Genomic DNA, 18,984 nt, shown 5'->3' with positions numbered 1-18,984 from the left:
TTCCTCGCGCATAAAGCTCCTAAATTAGTCTCTCCATGTCCCTATGGTGGTGGTGGTGGTGGTGAGTAGCCCACTAGTGCATAATTTATGCGAGAGTAGCCCGGTGTAGCTACTATTATTATTAGAAACATTATCTTGCTGTTTAAGTTAGAGTAGTCACCTATATTTACTTCGGCTAGATTTTTAAAAACTTTACCAAGAGAGGTAGTCACCGTAGGCGGTTATAAGAAAAATAACCGATTTGTTACGAACTAGGTCACTTAAAAGGTCGCTAAGGGAATTAAGGCACCTATCTAGGGGGGAAGTTAGCCGATGGAGAACGAGGCTAAGTTACGTAACTAGGAAAGGCTAGATCTCCTAGATCCCCTAGATCTTATAGGATCTCAAGAGATCTAGGGGAGCTACGAGATCTAAGAGAGCTACTAGTATTATATATATACGCTCCTTTACCTAGATAGTATAGTTCGTAGTTAACTTCGTTAGTAATCCTATACCTATATTTTAGGATATAGTCCGACGAATAAGTATTCCCTTAGTCTATCCTAGTTACTACTCTAGTACCTACTCTATTAAGAAACCCTACCTTAGTTAGAACTACTTATAGCTCGGATTATAATACTTTAACTACTACTTAATTAGTATTAGATATTTAACGTAGGATTATCTCGACTTAGATCTCTACTACCTAGCGTACGTCTACTTATAGCCTTAAATAATTCTTTAAAGACTAATATCGTTTAAGATAGTAGTTCCGACGAAGACTTCGACGTAGATATAGTTAACGTACTAAGACTTACTAATATATCTCGAGATAGTATTAAGGTAGAACTATTCTATAGGAATAGGGAGAAGCTAGGATACTTCCTTATATAACTTAAGACTACCTTTAAGCTTAATCTAGCTAAGTATACTAGGGTGGAGGATAAGGTTATATTCGTAGTAATGTACCTTAAGGGGGCGGCGTTCTATTAGTTTAAACTAGTATAGGATGACTATCTCGAGTCCTCTAACCCCGACGACGAAACTAAGGTATACTTTAGGAACTTTACGTAGTTCGAAATAATAATTAAATAGATCTATAGTACGATTAATAAAGCTACGATAGCTTCTCGTACTATATATACTCTTAAATAAATAGAATCTATAGTTAATTATTATTCGGAGTTTAAGAAGCTAGTAAAGAAACTAGAATATACGAACGATAATATCTTTAAGAATACGTTCTATAATAGATTAAAGAAGGAAGTTAGGAAGGAAATAATAGAGCGCTCGGAAATATATAAAGATATAGTAGATAAAGCTATTAAACTTAATAATTAACTATACGAACTACGTATAGAAGATAATTAAGGAAGGAGCTTAGAAAGACGAAGGTATCGAGGGTATCGATATTTTCCTCGAGCTAATACGAAGCGTCTACGAGACTACGAGGATCCTATAAACCTAGATACTATAGAACGTTATAATACTCGACGAATAGGCCTAGGTAGAGGTCGATATACGAGGCGAAAGGCTATAGACGAACGAGATTAAGAGAAAGAAAGATAAAGAAAGGAAAACCTATACTACGAATATAGTAAGCTCGAATACTATATACGCGATTACCTAGAAAAGAAAGGCGCTCGAGGACTATATATAATAAATATATAGAGCGGTAGTATAGACGGCTTAATAGCGAAAAAGGCCGATACTATTAAAGAGACCTATAGACCTATCGAGGATAAAAGTAAACTAGTATAAAGGAACTACTAGGAATCGAATAATCCTCGAGGGTTAAGTAAGTTAGATACTAAGCTATTAGAAGAAGGATTCTAGTTAAAGTATTAGACTAGGAAGCCTAAAGAATCTAAGCGTAAGACTTAGAAGAAAGAAAAGTTCGACGAACTCCTAAAGGAAGAATAGTTAAGCGAAGTAACGTATAATACGAGAAGAAATATCGTAAAATATACTTAAGAATTATAGTATTTCTATTACGAGGATAACTATTAGTTCTATTTAGCTTTAAAGACCGAAAAATAGTAGTTTCTATATAAAGATAGAGGAAGTATAAAACCTCGGAAATAGGAATAGAGAGTCTAGGAAACCTTAGCTATAATAATAGCCGATTTCGAAAAGGAAACGGTACTTATAAATATAGATAACTATATAATAATTAAAATAAGGTTCTAGAAGATAGTTAACGAAATTATAGTATTCGATAGAAGAGTAATATAGAAAACGTTTAGGACGGCGTTAATCTATAAGTACCGAACTCGAGGATATTAATAGTATAGATATACCTATACGTATACGAAAAACGAAGAACTATATTAACTAAGACTCTAGCGAGAAGAAGACGAATAGATACTAATAGATAAGATATTACGATAATATAAGAACTCTACGAAATTCTATATATATTTTTAGGATAGAAGGGAAGGAGAAACCTTATATTAATATAACCTAGGCGCTACTCCTAGGAAAGAATAAAAATATATATAGATTTAGAAATATAATAACTAGGAATACTCCTTATAAGCTAAATATACGTATAATACGTATAACGAAGAAGCTTACTTTATAACTTTTAAAGGACTCGGTAAAGGAGTAACCTATACGAAGAAATAGCTAGTTTAGCTTAAGTAGGGACTATTTAGTTTTAGGACGGTAACGCTACTACCGCCTTACTATAATATATTTATAATAGAAAAAGGACTCGCGGATAAGATTTTACTAAATAAGTTCGACCTAGTAATTATTCGAACCTACTACTAGGTAGTAGAACTAGCGGAGAACTCCGGAATATAGTATAATTCCCTAGGATAACCGAAGAAAGAAAGAATCTATATAATAATCTATAAATATACTTAGAATAAATACGAAGATAAAGAAAATAGCTATACGTACGATTATATAGACTACGTATTCCCTTTCCTATTTAGAGAAGGAGAAAATAATAACTAATTAGAAGAATTACGATCGTAGTTAAATAAATACGAGAAAGTAAGACTATAGAGAATAATGTATACTTACCCTAACGACGTAGTATTAAAAGAGAAAGAAAATAAGGTAATAGTATCGAAATATTATTTTATAGTATTTATTACTAACTACTACTAAGTAAGTATTAAAGACGATATTAAGAAATTAATATTCTACTCTAGCGAACTAAGATAATTAATCCGAAGACTAATTAGCCTAAACGAATACTACGATCTAGAATATCTAGCGGTAGCTTCTTACTATTCGTATAATATAGTAGAGGGCTAAATAGTATAATATAACCTACTAGTATAAATAATCGAAGGAGTATAAGTACGATTAGTATACCTAGATAATAAAGAAGAAGAATAGAAAGAAGTAAACGTTAAAGAATTAGATAAAGATTCCGAAGTATCGTTAAAAGAAAAAGAAAAATATTACGTAGCTAAGGTTACGAGAAACTAGATTAAGATTATAATAAAGTACTAGAAATATAGTAAATATATAGAATATACTAGCGAGACCGGAAAATACCTCTATATCTATTATAATCCTAGGATAAAACTATAAGAATAATAGAACGAAATTAATATATTATTTTACTAGAATTACGAATATAATTAAGCGTCGATAGTATATATATATATATAAGGCCTAACTTACGAATAGATTATAGTAAATCTCGACTAGGAAGACGTAAAGAAAATCTAGAGAATAGAAGTACTAATAATACGAAACTTATATACGATATAGGAGGATAAGAAAGAAGATATACCTTATATCGACGAATAAGTAGACTTAACGTACCTATTCGGTTATTTTAGCTACGCGGGAAGAAGCTACTAATAGTACTTTAAACTATATTAATATCTATAGAATATAAGTCCTAATCGACTCCGAATTCTAATTAGTAAGATAATATATCGATTAATAAACGAGTATAACGAACGTACTTATATAGTAGAGTTAAGACTATACGTATATTTAAAAAACTATAAGGAAATAACTTATTAAGGCTAAGTTATCTACGATACTAGCCTTAGACTCTATATAAGCTAGATAGAGGAAAAGCGGAATATATAGTCCTTACGGTCGTTCTATAGAACCTCTCTATACGACTTATAATAGACTTCGAAGTAAACGGAAATTATATCTTATACTACGTAGCGTAAAGGTTAAAAGACTATATAAAGGTAAAAATAGAACTATATCGACTTATAATAGTAGACGAGTCGCTAATAGAGTTTAAGGACGAATAAATAAGAAAAGAACTATAATAAGTCGAACTACTAATAGGAACTTATTAGGAAAGAATAACCCTAGATATAATAGCGATAAAATATAATACTATATTAAAAATAGAATAGCTAGAAAAATATAATTCCTAGATAAACTAGAAAATAAAAGAACTCGAATTTCCGAATTATAGTTATAGAATAAAAATAAAAGACTAATTATCTTTAAAGGTTTCCTTTATAAAGGCGATATAAGTACGATCGAGAAGTAGAATATTAGCCTAAACTAATATCGAAGAGCTACTTTCGAAATATATAAAATATAAAGAACTATTTATAGAAAAGGAAGGTAAAGTAGTACTTCTAGAATATTAGCCTTAGGATTATCGAATACTTATAAAAGAAGAAGAAGTACTTAACTATAAGGAATAGTTAAAATTACTCTCGAAAAAAGAAGAAGACTTCCTAAAGAAGTATATCGAGAAACTAGAAGTAAAGAGTTTAGTAAGAAGAAGTTAACTAAAGATAGGAAAGTATAGATTTATATTCTATAGTATATTCTTCGTAATAAAGAAGAATAGATTACTATAACTATATATTAACTATAGACTACTTAACGATAAAACTATTAAGGACTATTATTCTATTCTTCGATAGAATAAGCTATAAGATTATTTCTTAAGCGCCGTATAGTTTATAGCGTTAGATACTAGGAACGCCTATTATCTAATTAGAATAGCTAACGAAGAAGAATAGAAAACGGTATTCCGAATAAGATAGAAGATCTACGAATTTCTAGTTATACCTTTTAGACTTATTAATATACTATTAATATTCTAAGAATTTATAAATAATACTCTAAGAAAATATTTAGATATATTTATTCTTATTTATCTCGACGATATTCTAATCTTCTTAAAGACTTATAAGAAATATATAGAGTATATAAAGAAAGTAATAGAAAAGCTAAAGGAAAATAAAATTCTACTTAAGCTATTTAAATACGAATTCTATAAGAATAGTATTAAATTCTTAGGCTATATTATATCTTCGAAAGGACTCGTACCGAACTAAGAGAAAGTCCGAGCTATTAAAGAATAGCTAGAACTAATAATAGTTAAGGAAGTATAGGCGTTCTACGAATTAATTAATTATTACCGAAAGTTTATTAAGAACTTCTTAAAAATCGTAGTACTAATTATTAACTTAACTAAGAAAGAAATAATCTTCGATTTTAGGGAAAAATATAAGAACGCCTTTAAAGAGCTAAAGTAACGAATAATATCTATACTAATCTTATATATTTTTAATCTAGAAAAGAAAGTAATCGTAGAAATAGACGCCTTAAATAAAGTAATAGGAGGCTACCTTAAATAAAAAGACGAATAAGAGAAGCTTTATCTAGTAGTATATTATTTAAGGAAGCTAAGCGGATCCGAGGTAAATTACGATATCTACGATAAGGAACTACTCGTAGTAGTAGAATACCTAAAAATATAGAGAGTATACCTAGAGGAAGCTAAATATCTAGTATAAATATACTTAGACTATAAAAATCTAATATACTAAACGATAACTAAAGAACTTAATAGAAGATAAGTTAGATAGACTAAAATTCTAGCCTCTTATAATTTTAAAATTATATATATTCGAGGAATAGAAAACGTTATAGTCGATACCCTTAGTAGAAGAACGAACTATATAGAAGGACTAGAGTCGGAGTCGATAGCGCTCCTAGAGAAAAAGAAAAATTACTTAATATATAGAAAAATAAAAATAAGAATACTTACGATATTAAAAATAGAATTAATACTAGAATAAAAGTAGAGAATTATATAAGTAAGGTATAACGATAAAAGTATAGAATATCTAGATATTAATAAGATAATCGAACTAATAATACGAGATTTTACCTAGACGAAACTAAGAAAAAACGTTAAGAATTATATTAAGAATTACGATATATACTATAAAGCTAAATACTTAAGATATAAACTATATAGCTTATTATAATTAGCGGAAAATATAGATAAAGTATAGTTAAGAATAGTAATAGACTTTATAGTTAAGCTACTACTATCGAAGGAACCTATAATAAGTACGAGTTACGATAGTATACTTATAATAAACGATATACTAATAAAATATATTTACCTACTATTATATAAAGAAGTATCGATAGTAGAGGAACTAGTATACGTAGTTACGAGAATAGTATTTGTATAATATAGAATACTAGAAGTTATTATTACGAATAGAGATAAACTATTTAATTTATAGTTTTAGTAATCGTTAACCGACCTACTAGGAATAAAATATAAGATATCTATATTATACTACCTATAAACGAACGAATAAACGAAAAGAACGAATTAAACGATAGAATAATATCTACGATACTATATAGACTACTAATAAAAGAATTAGGTTAAGCTATTACTAATAGCTTAATTCGCTTTTAATAATAATATATCGGTAATCGGAATATCGCCGTTCTTTACGAACTACGAAAGATACCTAAACTTTAAGAAAGAATCGTTAGGCGATAGACCTATAGCGAAAAAGATAAGGATAAAAGTCGAAGACTTATATAAATTATACTTTCTACTAAAGATAAAGTTAGATAAAATATTAAAAATAACTATAAAAATAGTAAATAAGAAAAGATCTAAGGGACTAGACTTCTAGGAGGAAGAAATAGTTTACGTTAATATAAAAAATATAAAAATATAAAGACTAAGTAAAAAACTAAATTATACGAAGATTAGTCTATACCGAATTAAGAAAATATTAGAACTAGTTTCGTATAAGTTATAACTACTAAGAGGATTAAATATATACCTAGTATTTTATAAATCGCTATTAAAAAAAGTACTAGACGGAGCTAGACTAGAACTAGTATATATCGATAAAGAAACCTAGGAACTCTATTATAATATAGAAACTATACTCTAATATAGGTAGAAAGGCTATTAAATAGAATACCTAATTAAATAGTTAGGATATTCGAAAGAAGAAAATACTTAGAAACTAGGAATAAACCTTAATCCGAAACTTATAGTCCGATACTACCGAACTACCGAATAATCTAAGGGAATAGGGCCTAGAAAGTAGGCTAGGGAACCCGACGATAGATTAAAGATATCTTTAAGCTAAGCGTTATCTATACTAATTAAAATAGTAGAGGAAGCCTAGGGCGGAGGGTTAATATAATCTAGCGCGTCTAAGGTATAAGCCTCCTAAATAACTATTTTCTTTTATTTCTCTAGTAGTTATTCGGCCTCCTTCTCGAAACGCTTACGCTCGGCGTTAGTCTAAGTAATAGAAGAGAGTAGACGCTATATCTCCTTACTCTTTTAACGAATCTCTTCGTCCTTCTAACGAGCGGCCTTAGCTAAGCGGCTACGCTTAGCTAAAAGGGCCTTAAACTTAGTATTAGAAAATACTCTATTATAATCTTTTCGGTTATTACGCGTATAATTATTATAACGCGTATAGCTATCTAATATAAAATAAATAATATTCGCGTTCTAGTAAGGAATATAACGACCTATACCTTCGTATTTCCTTCTAAGGACTTTAATTTTAAGCGTAGTACGTTAGCGACGAATAGTAGAAGACTCGGAACGTTTAATAATACCTATAGGCGATATAGTTAGCTATAGAGAAAGAAACGAATAGAAATATAGAAAGGGCTTACCTTAAGTACGTTAAGAATAACGACTAAAAGGAGGGAAGAATAGTATTACGAACTAGGTTACTTAAAAGGTCGCTAAGGGAATTAAGGTACCTATCTAGGAAGGAAGTTAGCCGATAGAGAACGAGGCTAAGTTATATAACTAGGAAAGGCTAGATCTCCTAGATTCCCTAGATTCTATAGGATCTTAAGAGATCTAGGGAAGCTACGAGATCTAAGAGAGCTACTAGTATTATATATATACGCTCCTTTACCTAGATAGTATAGTTCGTAGTTAACTTCGTTAGTAATTCTATACCTATATTTTAGGATATAGTCCGACGAATAAGTATTCCCTTAGTCTATCCTAGTTACTACTCTAGTACCTACTCTATTAAGGAACCCTACCTTAGTTAGAACTACTTATAGCTCGGATTATAATACGATTACGACTTTACGAGGCGACATTAGAATTAATGTTAGAGGCTTAGTAACTAGCGGATAGATAGCTTGCTAAACGGAAATGATCTCTGGAACTTGCCGCGCAACGCTCTAGGTGGGGCTACTAGGCTTCCGGGGCTCCAATTCCGGGATTCTTTGGGCTGGAACTTCCGGGGAGGCTGTAAGCTACTCAGCCCTGAGCGGTGATTCGAAGCTTTGCGGGATAGGCACGTGTCCGACTATTTCTTAAAAGGGCATACGGTTTATGAAACTCATTTTCCACACTTTGACACCAACGCTCACTATTCTATAGGAGGGTGTACAGAACGTCTGCTGCACAAGTAAGAAATCTAATCTTAGCACGCCGCCGGTTCTAGGACCTATATACTTCTGTCACCGCGTCGCGTATAAGCAGGCTTTCGAGCATCTTTCTCGAGCCTATACTTTTCTACCTGCAATTCCTCAACTTCTATGGTGAGCACAACAACGCATTTCGTGCACAGTAGCGTATATACAAACGCAGTGGCGGTTTTTCTTGCCCCAGGAATCTTATTCTCATCTATACTACATTCTACACCTCGTTATAATTTGCGGACGGCTCAATCCTCATGAGCTTATTGTGCGGGCTGCTCTCTCTATTTTAGCGACTCTAATATACTTACCACTGCCCAAGCCAAATCTTTAGGGAGAGGCAGTGCAGTAACGATCGCTACCTGCAGCGAAGGTGCCACCATGATATCTTGTCGAAGTTGAGTCAAATTAGGTATTATTCCTCTCTTTCAAATAAGCACAAAGTTATTCTAGAATGCTAAACTCCATAATCAACTTGATGCTATAGAGCGCACCCTTGTAGGGCGTCTGGATTTAGTATTGATCCGCATATTCGGTTCCGAGTAGTGTTATGTCCATAATGATAATGATGATGTTAATAGCAATGAGGTGGATCATAATCCTGCGCGCCTTCCGACTCCAGTCGTCGACTGCAGGTCTAAGCATGTCCCACGTCTTATAAATGTACAAGCCAGAGATAATGAACTCCTGAAGCGCAAATCCCGTCACCTGAACCTTCTCGTATATCTTAAACGGCTTCAGAAAAGACCCTGGACGCGAAGAATTAGCACCAAAAAAGACGACAGTCATACTAATGTGCAGTAGGAAGAAGTCGACCATGATCATAATGAGGACCCATCGAAGCTTTTTAATATCCGGTTCCACAAGATGCAGGCGGGAGTACAGCACCACCAATTGGCCTGTGACCATGCAATACCATCCGCTGATAATAAAGACAAGAGCTATTAGTTTCGGCCCTCCAAGTTTAAAGAACTTTAGTAGAAATCCAGTCGCATACACTAGGATACCCCAGGAGGCAACAATTAGAGACTAGAAGTAGAGACCTCGACGGTGTTTGAAAGTTAGGAAGATCTTGATATTAATGTAGACGAAATTGTAGAATAATATCGCAAAAAAGCCAGCGATAACCATCGTAACTAGTATAGACACCGATATAGCGCCAGTTTCGCCAGCCATTTTTTACTAACGCCTTCTATAGTCTGATGCTTGGTTAGACCAACGCTCACGCGTCCATTCGCTAGGTAGCCTCACCTATCATTATCGGGGGGCAGCAAAGTCTAGTAAGTATTAGAGGTTCGAAGGCATAGTAGACTACTACTTAGAATCCCTGGCTAGTGAGAATTCAGGACGCAGCACACCCATCTATTTCAGGATAGATATTTGCAGACACTATTTATTGTAGTGCCGACGACAAGGGTTGTGCACCTTCGTATTTACTGAGGCAAGGAGGTTAATTTAAAACATGCGTACCCTAGTTTAAGTTTCTAAGGCTCATTTCTAATAGGTATCACTTGAAGAGGAAAAAAAAGTTTAACTTAGTGTAACTAGTAACTAAAAGGGAGAAGGCTATTTAGCTATGTAGAGGGTCTTTAACCGTAAGTAGACGCCACATAGCCCTAGACAATAGGAAGCTTTGTAATAAATCCTCGTAACTATAAACGAAAGACTAAACAAAAAATCTATTAATGTAATGAACGGAAAGTTCCGAATAGGATGAATTTAGAACGTAGTAAGGTTTAAAGATTTTACAAGGGGTGATTGAATTTCTTAAGAGCCTAAAAGGCGATGAGGCGAGGTTATCGAAAATTATAACATTATGCCGGTCGGGATATAAGCGCTAAGGGCCGACATAAAGAGATTCTCTCTTATATCTAGAAAGGTGCAGATGAACTATAGTGTCTAGCGCTATATCAGTCGGCCTAGTTTCCCAATGTAGACCTTCCAAGGGCCTGTACTAGAAAGCTTATAATTAAAAGGCGCTGAGTGTCTTCGCATATTAAATAGTCGTTGACGCGCTAGACTCGGTGTTCCAAACAAGACTTTGCCGTAACTGAATTTTAAATACGGTGACTGCCCTAAAAAGGCAGACGCTGGTCCTAGGTAGTAAGTGTTCTAGTGGCCAGCATTCAAGTGTCTCTTCTTTAGTTCTCTTGAACGTCGCGGTTGAGTCGCTGGTTGAAGGAAGTCGTGGACAGTCATACCTACATGACCTAAACTGTCTAGATGAACGGAACAGGCGTATATTAATGTTAGAAACTAGCCCAACTTAGTGATGGAGAGTCATAGTGAATTTTTCGCATCTTTCTAACAACACGTCTAACTTTCGCGGTAATTTAGAGCCAGGAGGGTGGGTTAAATTTCAAGAGTTAGATCCGCACCACTTCACCGAAAATAGTTCTATCGAAGGAGGGAATGGATCAGCTGGTATCCATTAAACGATGAAAGTTACCGTGGTTTCCTTAAATATCGCCTCTCGTAGTAGTCCGTTTATACTATTCAGTATATTGTCTTATGCTATCGGAGAGGTCTTGGAGACGTCATCGATCTGCGTCGAGGCTCGTCGTCGAATTGTCCTGTTCTAATTAAAGGCGTCGACGTAGTATTTAAGGTCGTCTTGTGCCTACTTAGATAGGGATTTAGATATAGGTAAGGGCTTAGAAGATAAGGGGCGGTGTATCGAGAAGTTATAAGCCGGTGGAAGGTAGAATCTAGCTGTCGAGAAGGAGATTAACGAGTATAGTGTCGATTCAGTAAGGTTAAAATAGTCTAGTTGTTTAAGCCGGTAAGGAAGGGAACAGAATGTAGCGCCGTTAGTCCGTCGGTCGCAGGTCAAGCAGAAATCCCCGAGGGGAAAGTCCATATTATACGAGTTTGAAGGACGAGAAGTGGCTACGAGAGAGGAGGCACGAAGACGAAGTGGCCGAAGTTAGTATATATGGGTTTACGTAGTTGGTAGACGACCTAATGGGGGAGAATCATAGAGAAAGCCTAGTTTAGACTGGGATAGTAGAGATAAGGTGGAACCGAAAGATGCGATGTCTACTGTAGACTCCCCGATAGCGAAAGGGAGTGTGATACCACGCACCATACTCTCCCCGCTTTCTCAATGTGAGGCTATGCCTATTTAGGCAAGCGTCCGCCTTCTCTTGACCCATCTCTCTGAAGAGCATTTCTTATTTGGGCCATCCCAAGGCTAATTAAGATAAAGTGCCCCTCTATCTAGGGTTAGGTCCGGATGCCTAAAATCCTGATTTGGACTACAACTCACTTGGTCCACATCCCAGATGTTTCCAATCTTGTGAAGATAAAACTTACTTGCGTAACTATCCATTTATATCGGCTTCCTCCGACCCGACTCTACTTAGCCTAAACTAGTTACATAATGGTAACTTACAAGGAAAACTTAATGATCGACCGGGATATTCGCCTAGCCATAGGCGTAAATTAGCTTCTTGGCAGTCAAAACTTAAAATACATTCGTCGTAATACTAGAAAGCTAAGCAATTTGTTAAGCTATTCGAATTATGTAAATTTGAAATTCTCGTGCCTAATTTGTGCCAAGGTTTATAATGTCTTAGCGATTGTAGGGATCGTGAGTAGATTCTTATATGGCTTTCCTCAAGGAGTAAACAAAAAAGGTCCCACCGTAGCCGCTCAAGGGATAGACTCTAGAATCTATATATTAAGTCGAGTCCTTTAACCTAGGTTAGTTTTTGGATAATGGTAAATAGAGATCTCTCTAGTGAGGTATTATCTTTGTCTAGGATGAAAGCAAAAGAAAAGTACACTGATGTTCTCATTCATGTGCTATACTACCTATTCATACATAAGTTCATACATAACTGGACCGGACCTCTGTAAATTACTCATTCCATACATATCTCTTCGTGTTTGGCGCGGTCGGTTGATCCATTTGGGTAACGGTAGTGATAACATTCTTTTCGATCACACCCAGAGCAATAGGTTTATTCTCCAAGACAAGACCGCGCTGGCTCAAGGAGCCATCAACATCATCAAACTGATCATGCGAGTCCAATCGTTCCTTGTTGCGTAGATTGTTGAAGCCTTTTGCTGAGAATGATCGTTGGTGACTTCCGGCTGCACCTGAATTATTCCCGTAGCCATATCTTTGGGTCAAACCCTTAAAATATGTGCTGTCAAAAATGGTCTTAAAAAGAGGCTTAAGTGCAGGCATACTTCCTGCGATGATTCCGGTGTTGAATTCCGCAACGAACCAGATAGACAAACCCCTGCTGTCCCAAAGGAAGTCTCCCGCCTTCCCATAATTGACGATAGTTGGAATTCGCAATATACCGGCCAAGCAGACGAACAGACCCAGCGACAGCATGATCATGACAGCAGCCTTCGTTCTTTTGTTCATTTGGAGGGCCCACAATATCGGGATTGGTATCACCACAGCGAACACAAAATCAGTCACGATGTTGAGTGCTGCGTGGGTGAAAGCCAAGGCTTGCAAGGTCTCCGGAGTCCAGCAATTTCGAGGAATCGTAGGATCCCATTGCATGGCGACTTGTTTGCATTGAGTGAAGAGTGTCTGCGAATTTTAGTGCATCCGCAATCACGATCCGCATTTGTGCTTACTATAAAGGAGCCAATAGTGTATAGAACCATAAATATCATAATGCCCTTGATACTCCATCTCCACCGCTTCTGTGTTGCAATCCTCAATAAAGCACACCCGACTGAGAGCTTCACGATGCAGACGCCCCACATCAGTAGGGGTTGTGAGATGAAATTCAGCTTCATTCCTTTCTGATATATGCCCGGTAGGAGATCACCAATACTAGTGCTCTGTAAGCTTGTAATGCTCTACAGAGCAGGAATCCGGTGATACCTACTGCTGGCCCGCGCCATATTTCACGGAGAGGGCGATGAACACTCCAGTAGTTATAGACTGGTGCAGCAATTAGCAGTATCATTCAGATCAGACAGAATTGGCTACTTGCGACTGCCATGGCCAACGCCATGAAGAGATCGTCCCATCCTAATGCCTTCACCATGAAGGTTCGGACGTAGAACCTAGCAATGACCGTCAGAAGGGCAAGACAGGTTGTTGCCAGTGTGGCTCCGAGTATCTGGGGGCCAGCATTCTCATCTGGGTTCGAAGGAAGTAGTGGAGGGTTTGGGGCCGCCATAGCCCATCAACAATTCGCGATATGCAGAGGCGAGTCCTTACGCTAGTTAGTGATCTGCGGAGAAACGATCTGAAGAAAGAAGCATAAAACTCATATCAGAGGAAGATATTGTAGACCCTAAGTAAGCGAACGTTTCGTGCTGAGAGATCCTCACCTAAGGGTACCATGCAAGGTCGTGACCTCCCGGAGTAAGACCCTGACAGTGCATGCTGCTGTGCCTGGGGGTAATGCATGCTAACTGTTTTAGCTGCAATCCTTGATACCGGGTTGTTCGGAATCTTCCCCCGATTGGTTCTATCTAGATGCCAATGCTTAACTCACGTGTGGCATCGTTTCTCCTGTAGCCTCAACATCGCCTCGCCGTTAGTCCCATGTCGGCAACTTCCGCTTCTCTCCATGCTAGCAAGTACCTAGGGTATGTACAGTATTCGCAAGATTGCTACTCCTGACTCTGCATCCTTTGCAGAGGTGGGTAGTAGAAGAGACTTAGATAATTGCAATGCCACGAGCTCTTTGTGTCTCGCTCAGATATGCAGGTACACTGCACTGGCATATTCTCAACATGCGAATCATAGCAGTGTGAAATGCACAACTAGTTCAGACAGAACGGCATATTCATGCGATGAAAGCACGGGGCAAAACTCTTGCCGGGGCGTGTAGAATGACTCCACTCTCGTGCGATCCTCTCGACGGACCAACTCACTCGTATTTACAATAACGCTAATTCTTGCTTCCTTGAGTTGGCCACTTTCACCACTAGAAGTATCTCGGCATAGAGCTTGATACGAATGCTGCCACCCTGATTTCCACGTGGGGTCGATTGTCTGATTGCAATTAAACAATGGGATCCAGGACTAAGCTGCTCCCATTCATTCCAAGTTCCCAACTAAGTGTTTTCCCACTACATAATCTCCTTCTCTAGCAAAGAAGCTATAGAATACCGTTAATATGCATTTAATGATCATCCTGCCGCCAGTGAGTTTCACCACACTCTACCGTCTGCGTCTGTTAGCCTCAAGGCCATGTCGCTTGCAATTACTGAGTGTTTAAGAGCGTTCGACTAACCCTGGCCCCGTCTTCAGGCCGAGCAGAATTCTTTGCCACTTGCAGATCATCGCGACTGCGTTAAGGACTCGGGGAACTAAGACATGCAAGCTACTCCCTAGTGTGCCCGCAGCCTCACTTGCTTGTTAGCGCATATCTTTCCAATTCTGTTCGGACACTAGGCGTTTTTACCGAGCTCGATAAATTCACTAATTTCGAGGGTCTGATTCGGCAATTAAATTACAACCAATCTGCTTTCTGCAGTGATAAACTAGGTGCTCAGTCCCTCGTGGCCAGCTATACTTATTGAGATAATTCTCATCAGGGTCTCGACTCCTGATCACGACCACCATCTCTTTTCTCTTACATCCTACTTAGTTATTCGCCACAATGAGGATCTCTTCCATCTCCCTTAGCATGTTGTTGGTGGTGCAAGCATTATGCGCTGCTACACCTAGGGACGACGACTATAGCCAGCTGGCAGCCCTCCTGCAGGAAGCTCAAGAAGTTGCCAAGGGGGAATTGGCGGACACCGAATCGAACGCTACATCGAACGCTGGATCAAAGCGCTCTGTAGAAGGTAGCTGCACTCTGCAAAACTTGTCAATCAGGAGGGAGTGGTAAGCCACCCGAAGCCTTCACGGCAGTTGTCGACCATGACTGACCACCCGCCAGGAGCACTCTGTCAAAGCAGGACAGGGAGGCCTACACAGCTGCTTGCAACTGCCTGGCTTCTAAGCAACCTAGGACTCCAGCATCTTCTGCTGGTGGTGCCAAGTCACGATGGGATGTTAGTGCCACTCCTGAATCCAGACCGAGGCACCCACTAACATGATTAGGACTTCACTGCAACACATATCGCACAGACGCCGTTCATCCACTTCACTGGGAACTTCTTGTCATGGCATCGATGGTTCGTATATCAGATGGAACATGCCCTGCGCAATGAATGCGGCTACAGGGGTCCTATGCCATATTGGGGTCAGTTGTCCACGTCTTTATCCAGCCACAGCCACTGACATATAATAGACTGGGCGCAAACCGCTATAACTGGCTTGCAGAATCACCCTCTTTTTGACGGGTCAGAGTACTCAATGAGCGGTGATGGGGCCAAGGTCGAGCAGAGCGGCGAGATCATTGTATCTCAACCAACGCTTCCTACGATCCACCTACCACTTGGTAATGGCGGTGGCTGTATTAAGTCAGGACCGTTCAAGGACTGGAAGGTAAACCTCGGACCCCAACAACTCTCCCTGCCTGGAGGAGCTGTTGTCGGCCCTCCATCGGGCAATCCTCTTGACTACAACCCTCGCTGTCTCAAGCGTGACTTGACTGATTATATCAACAAGCGCTACGCCAATGCTACCTCGGTGCTGAGGACACTCGCTGAAAAGACTATCGTCAATTTCCAGGCCAGAATGCAAGGCAACCTCGACCTCGTGAACGGCGACATCGGCATTCACGGTGGTCCTCATTACACTCTGGGTGGTGATCCAGGTCGCGATGTTGGTGTCTCGCCGTCTGATCCAATGTTCTTCTTGCACCACGGCGGTATTGATCGTGCATGGTGGATCTGGCAGATGCTCGACACAAAAAACAGAGTGTATGGCAATAACGCTCTCAACGGCACGGGCACCTTCTTGAACTTGCCACCAAGCCCTCCGCAGACCTTCGACACAACGATTGAAATTCCATGGGTGACTAATCAAGTCGTCAAACTGAGAGATTTAATGTCCACGACAGCAGGACCGTTCTGCTACATCTACCTCTAGTCACTTGCGTCTAGCATTTCATCCTGGGCCTTTTTTGGGGGGGGGGGGGGGGCATTACGAACATTCACATCATATAGGCATTAAGAGCGCAAACTTCTAGAATGATTTAATCGAGACTACCTTAAATATGCAGACATCGTCAAGACTGCCGTTTCCTATGACGCCGGCTATATAGTTCTCTCCTTCTTTACATCCGCGGTGGAATGCATTACGACGTTGGAGCTGCTGAAGCGTCGCACCTCGACACGGGGTGTCTACAATTGGTATCTCGTGCTGCTCCCGATTGATCGCCATTTGCTAAACGTCGTCGACAGGACCCTCCTCCTAGCATCGGCAATCACTATGGGCGGAATCGGCATCTGGGGCATGCATTTCGTCGCTAACAGAGCCGTTATCCTCAAAAATGGTGTTTGATACCCGCGAAGGAACTATGGAAGAGAGCTATTCGGGGATTATCTCCAGCTGAAGTGAATGTCTTGAGTCCGCCAGGAGGTAGAGTGGCAGGCGCCGTAATGGTTGATTGCTCCGGTGGCTGTCCGCAGTGGGTTTCTGCCTTATCTTTCTCTGTCGTGAGTTGACTTGTAGAGGTGTCTCCGACCTGTTTCCTTAGCATAGCCTCCCTCATCACTTCATTCTGGTCCATCGGCCTTTCTACCCCAAACAAAATGAAAGTGCAAATATGTATGCAACTTCGGATTAACCAAATCATTCTTGACCCTAGCAATGATAGTCATGGTCTCGTCAGCCGTATACTCAAGCATTCTAGTAAATAAAGCTAGCGAGAAAGGCTCAACGGAATCAAGAAACTGTGCGAGGGAATAAATCCCCAGTTCCTTGAACTTCTTGCCCCAAGCCCAGGGCCCAATCGGTACTTTGTAGATCTCCTCGCGGACATCGACGAAGCCAACGTCTTCCATGTATCGCTTTAGAACATTAGCCTTTGCGAGTTCCTTACCGAATCTCCTGCTGGCTTCGTTTATTTGCTCCTCCCACTCTTTGAGGTAAGGGGCGTTGTCGATGTTGTCATCAATGCTATAGACTTTGCAGAAGAACTCTTGCATTTCTATCCAACCTCCGGGCTTGAGATTAGCAAGTGACTGGGTGAACAGCCTATGCCAGTCCGCAATACTTCCGCATAGCGCTCGACCATGAATGAAGTCGAAGTGCTCTCCAGGAGAGTAAGTCCATTCACTCTCGATATCATCCACATAGAATCTACAGTTAGGAGGAACCCAGTTTGGTTGGATGGGACTAAGATCAGTGCCGAGGACGAGGGATTCGGGAAACTCGTCTGCAAACTGCATACACCAAAGCCCAGTGCCACAACCAAGATCCAAAACTCGCTGTGGTTGACCGTGATGGCACAACGGGGCACGATACAATGCACCATCAAGAACAAGTACGAAGATATGATGCAGCATATCAAGCCGAGCCTGCTCGCTTTCGTCGTTGGGTAAGTGGTATTGGCCATCTCGGTATGCATGATAGCGTCGGCCATTTTCGTATCTGTAGTTTAGAACCGAGCTGGCTAGAGAAGCAGTCATTGCTCCATTAACTGATGCACCATAGGCGGAGTCGACGTCGCTCTGGTTGGTCTAGACAATGTATCAACTATGATTTACATTGATAAGGTAAGATGAGGAACAAAGGAAGCGTACATTGGCGACTAATGCGGGCTGGAGTGCTGTGCTCAGCTCCTCGGCCGTCTCCGCCAGACGAGATTCGGGATGATCCATGGCCACGGGTTTGAACGAGTGACGGTGAAATCCCTGTTGGTGTTAGAAGCTAATCAATGTAGCGCAAGGTTAGTAATGAGACGTGGTTAAAGGTGAACGAAAGTACTTTCGATAGGCGTAAGAGAGTGGCCTATGGTCAGCAATATCGGTCAGTCAAACGAATGTCAAAATGGAGAGCGGGGAAGTGAGCTTGTACTTGTGTGCGCGTGCGGCTAGCCAAGCAAGATGGTTCCTCCCGGCGCTAATAAGTGGCGTTTCTAGCTGTAATTTAATCCTTTAACATCTACTACCTTAGTAGGATGCGTCTCTTTATACTAAACTAAGTATAGCGCGAAATATTAATAAACTTTATTACTAAACTTTCTAAGAGCGAGGAGTATACGAACCTCCTAGTAATTATAAATCGACTAGGAAAGGAAGTAATCCTCGAAGGAATACGCTTAATCGAGGTAGAAGACGTAGTAAGAGTATTCCTTCGTACGTTCTATCGATAATACGATCTACTAGCGATAATCGTTACGAATCGAGGCTCCTAGTTTATAGGAGCTCTTTAGATATAGTTTTATAAACTAATAAGTATTATACGACGATTATTAATAGCTTTTTATCTAT

At 39.0% G+C, this 18,984-nt stretch overlaps 5 protein-coding genes across 5 annotated transcripts; 1 reads left to right on the top strand and 4 right to left on the bottom strand.

Annotated features, from left to right (window-relative positions):
* Positions 1-9,177: 9,177 nt before the first annotated feature.
* A1O9_10786 (uncharacterized protein) lies at positions 9,178-9,840 on the bottom strand (the record flags this gene model as incomplete). Its single annotated transcript, XM_013400474.1, has 2 exons — positions 9,178-9,662; positions 9,708-9,840. The coding sequence occupies 2 exons, from the start codon at positions 9,838-9,840 to the stop codon at positions 9,178-9,180; spliced, it is 618 nt and encodes a 205-aa protein (XP_013255928.1).
* A 1,456-nt stretch (positions 9,841-11,296) lies between these two features.
* Positions 11,297-11,524, bottom strand: A1O9_10785 (uncharacterized protein; the record flags this gene model as incomplete). The annotated part of the gene is made up of 1 exon (XM_013400473.1): positions 11,297-11,524. A coding segment is annotated over one exon (228 nt), but the record flags the coding sequence as incomplete, so codon positions are not given.
* Positions 11,525-12,526: 1,002 nt separating this feature from the next.
* On the bottom strand, positions 12,527-13,189 carry A1O9_10784 (uncharacterized protein; the record flags this gene model as incomplete). Its single annotated transcript, XM_013400472.1, has 1 exon — positions 12,527-13,189. The coding sequence occupies one exon, from the start codon at positions 13,187-13,189 to the stop codon at positions 12,527-12,529; it is 663 nt and encodes a 220-aa protein (XP_013255926.1).
* A 2,065-nt stretch (positions 13,190-15,254) lies between these two features.
* On the top strand, positions 15,255-16,636 carry A1O9_10783 (tyrosinase; the record flags this gene model as incomplete). The annotated part of the gene is made up of 4 exons (XM_013400471.1): positions 15,255-15,484; positions 15,540-15,654; positions 15,704-15,845; positions 15,894-16,636. 4 exons carry the CDS (start codon positions 15,255-15,257, stop codon positions 16,634-16,636), a joined length of 1,230 nt encoding a protein of 409 aa, XP_013255925.1.
* Positions 16,637-17,265: 629 nt separating this feature from the next.
* On the bottom strand, positions 17,266-18,372 carry A1O9_10782 (uncharacterized protein; the record flags this gene model as incomplete). Its single annotated transcript, XM_013400470.1, has 2 exons — positions 17,266-18,231; positions 18,295-18,372. 2 exons carry the CDS (start codon positions 18,370-18,372, stop codon positions 17,266-17,268), a joined length of 1,044 nt encoding a protein of 347 aa, XP_013255924.1.
* Positions 18,373-18,984: the final 612 nt, after the last annotated feature.

Source organism: Exophiala aquamarina, assembly GCF_000709125.1.
Source record: "Exophiala aquamarina CBS 119918 chromosome Unknown aczIA-supercont1.14, whole genome shotgun sequence".
NCBI lineage: Eukaryota > Fungi > Ascomycota > Eurotiomycetes > Chaetothyriales > Herpotrichiellaceae > Exophiala > Exophiala aquamarina.
The sequence above is the reverse complement of the archived record's forward strand: the minus strand, read 5'-3'. Positions and strand labels throughout refer to the sequence as shown.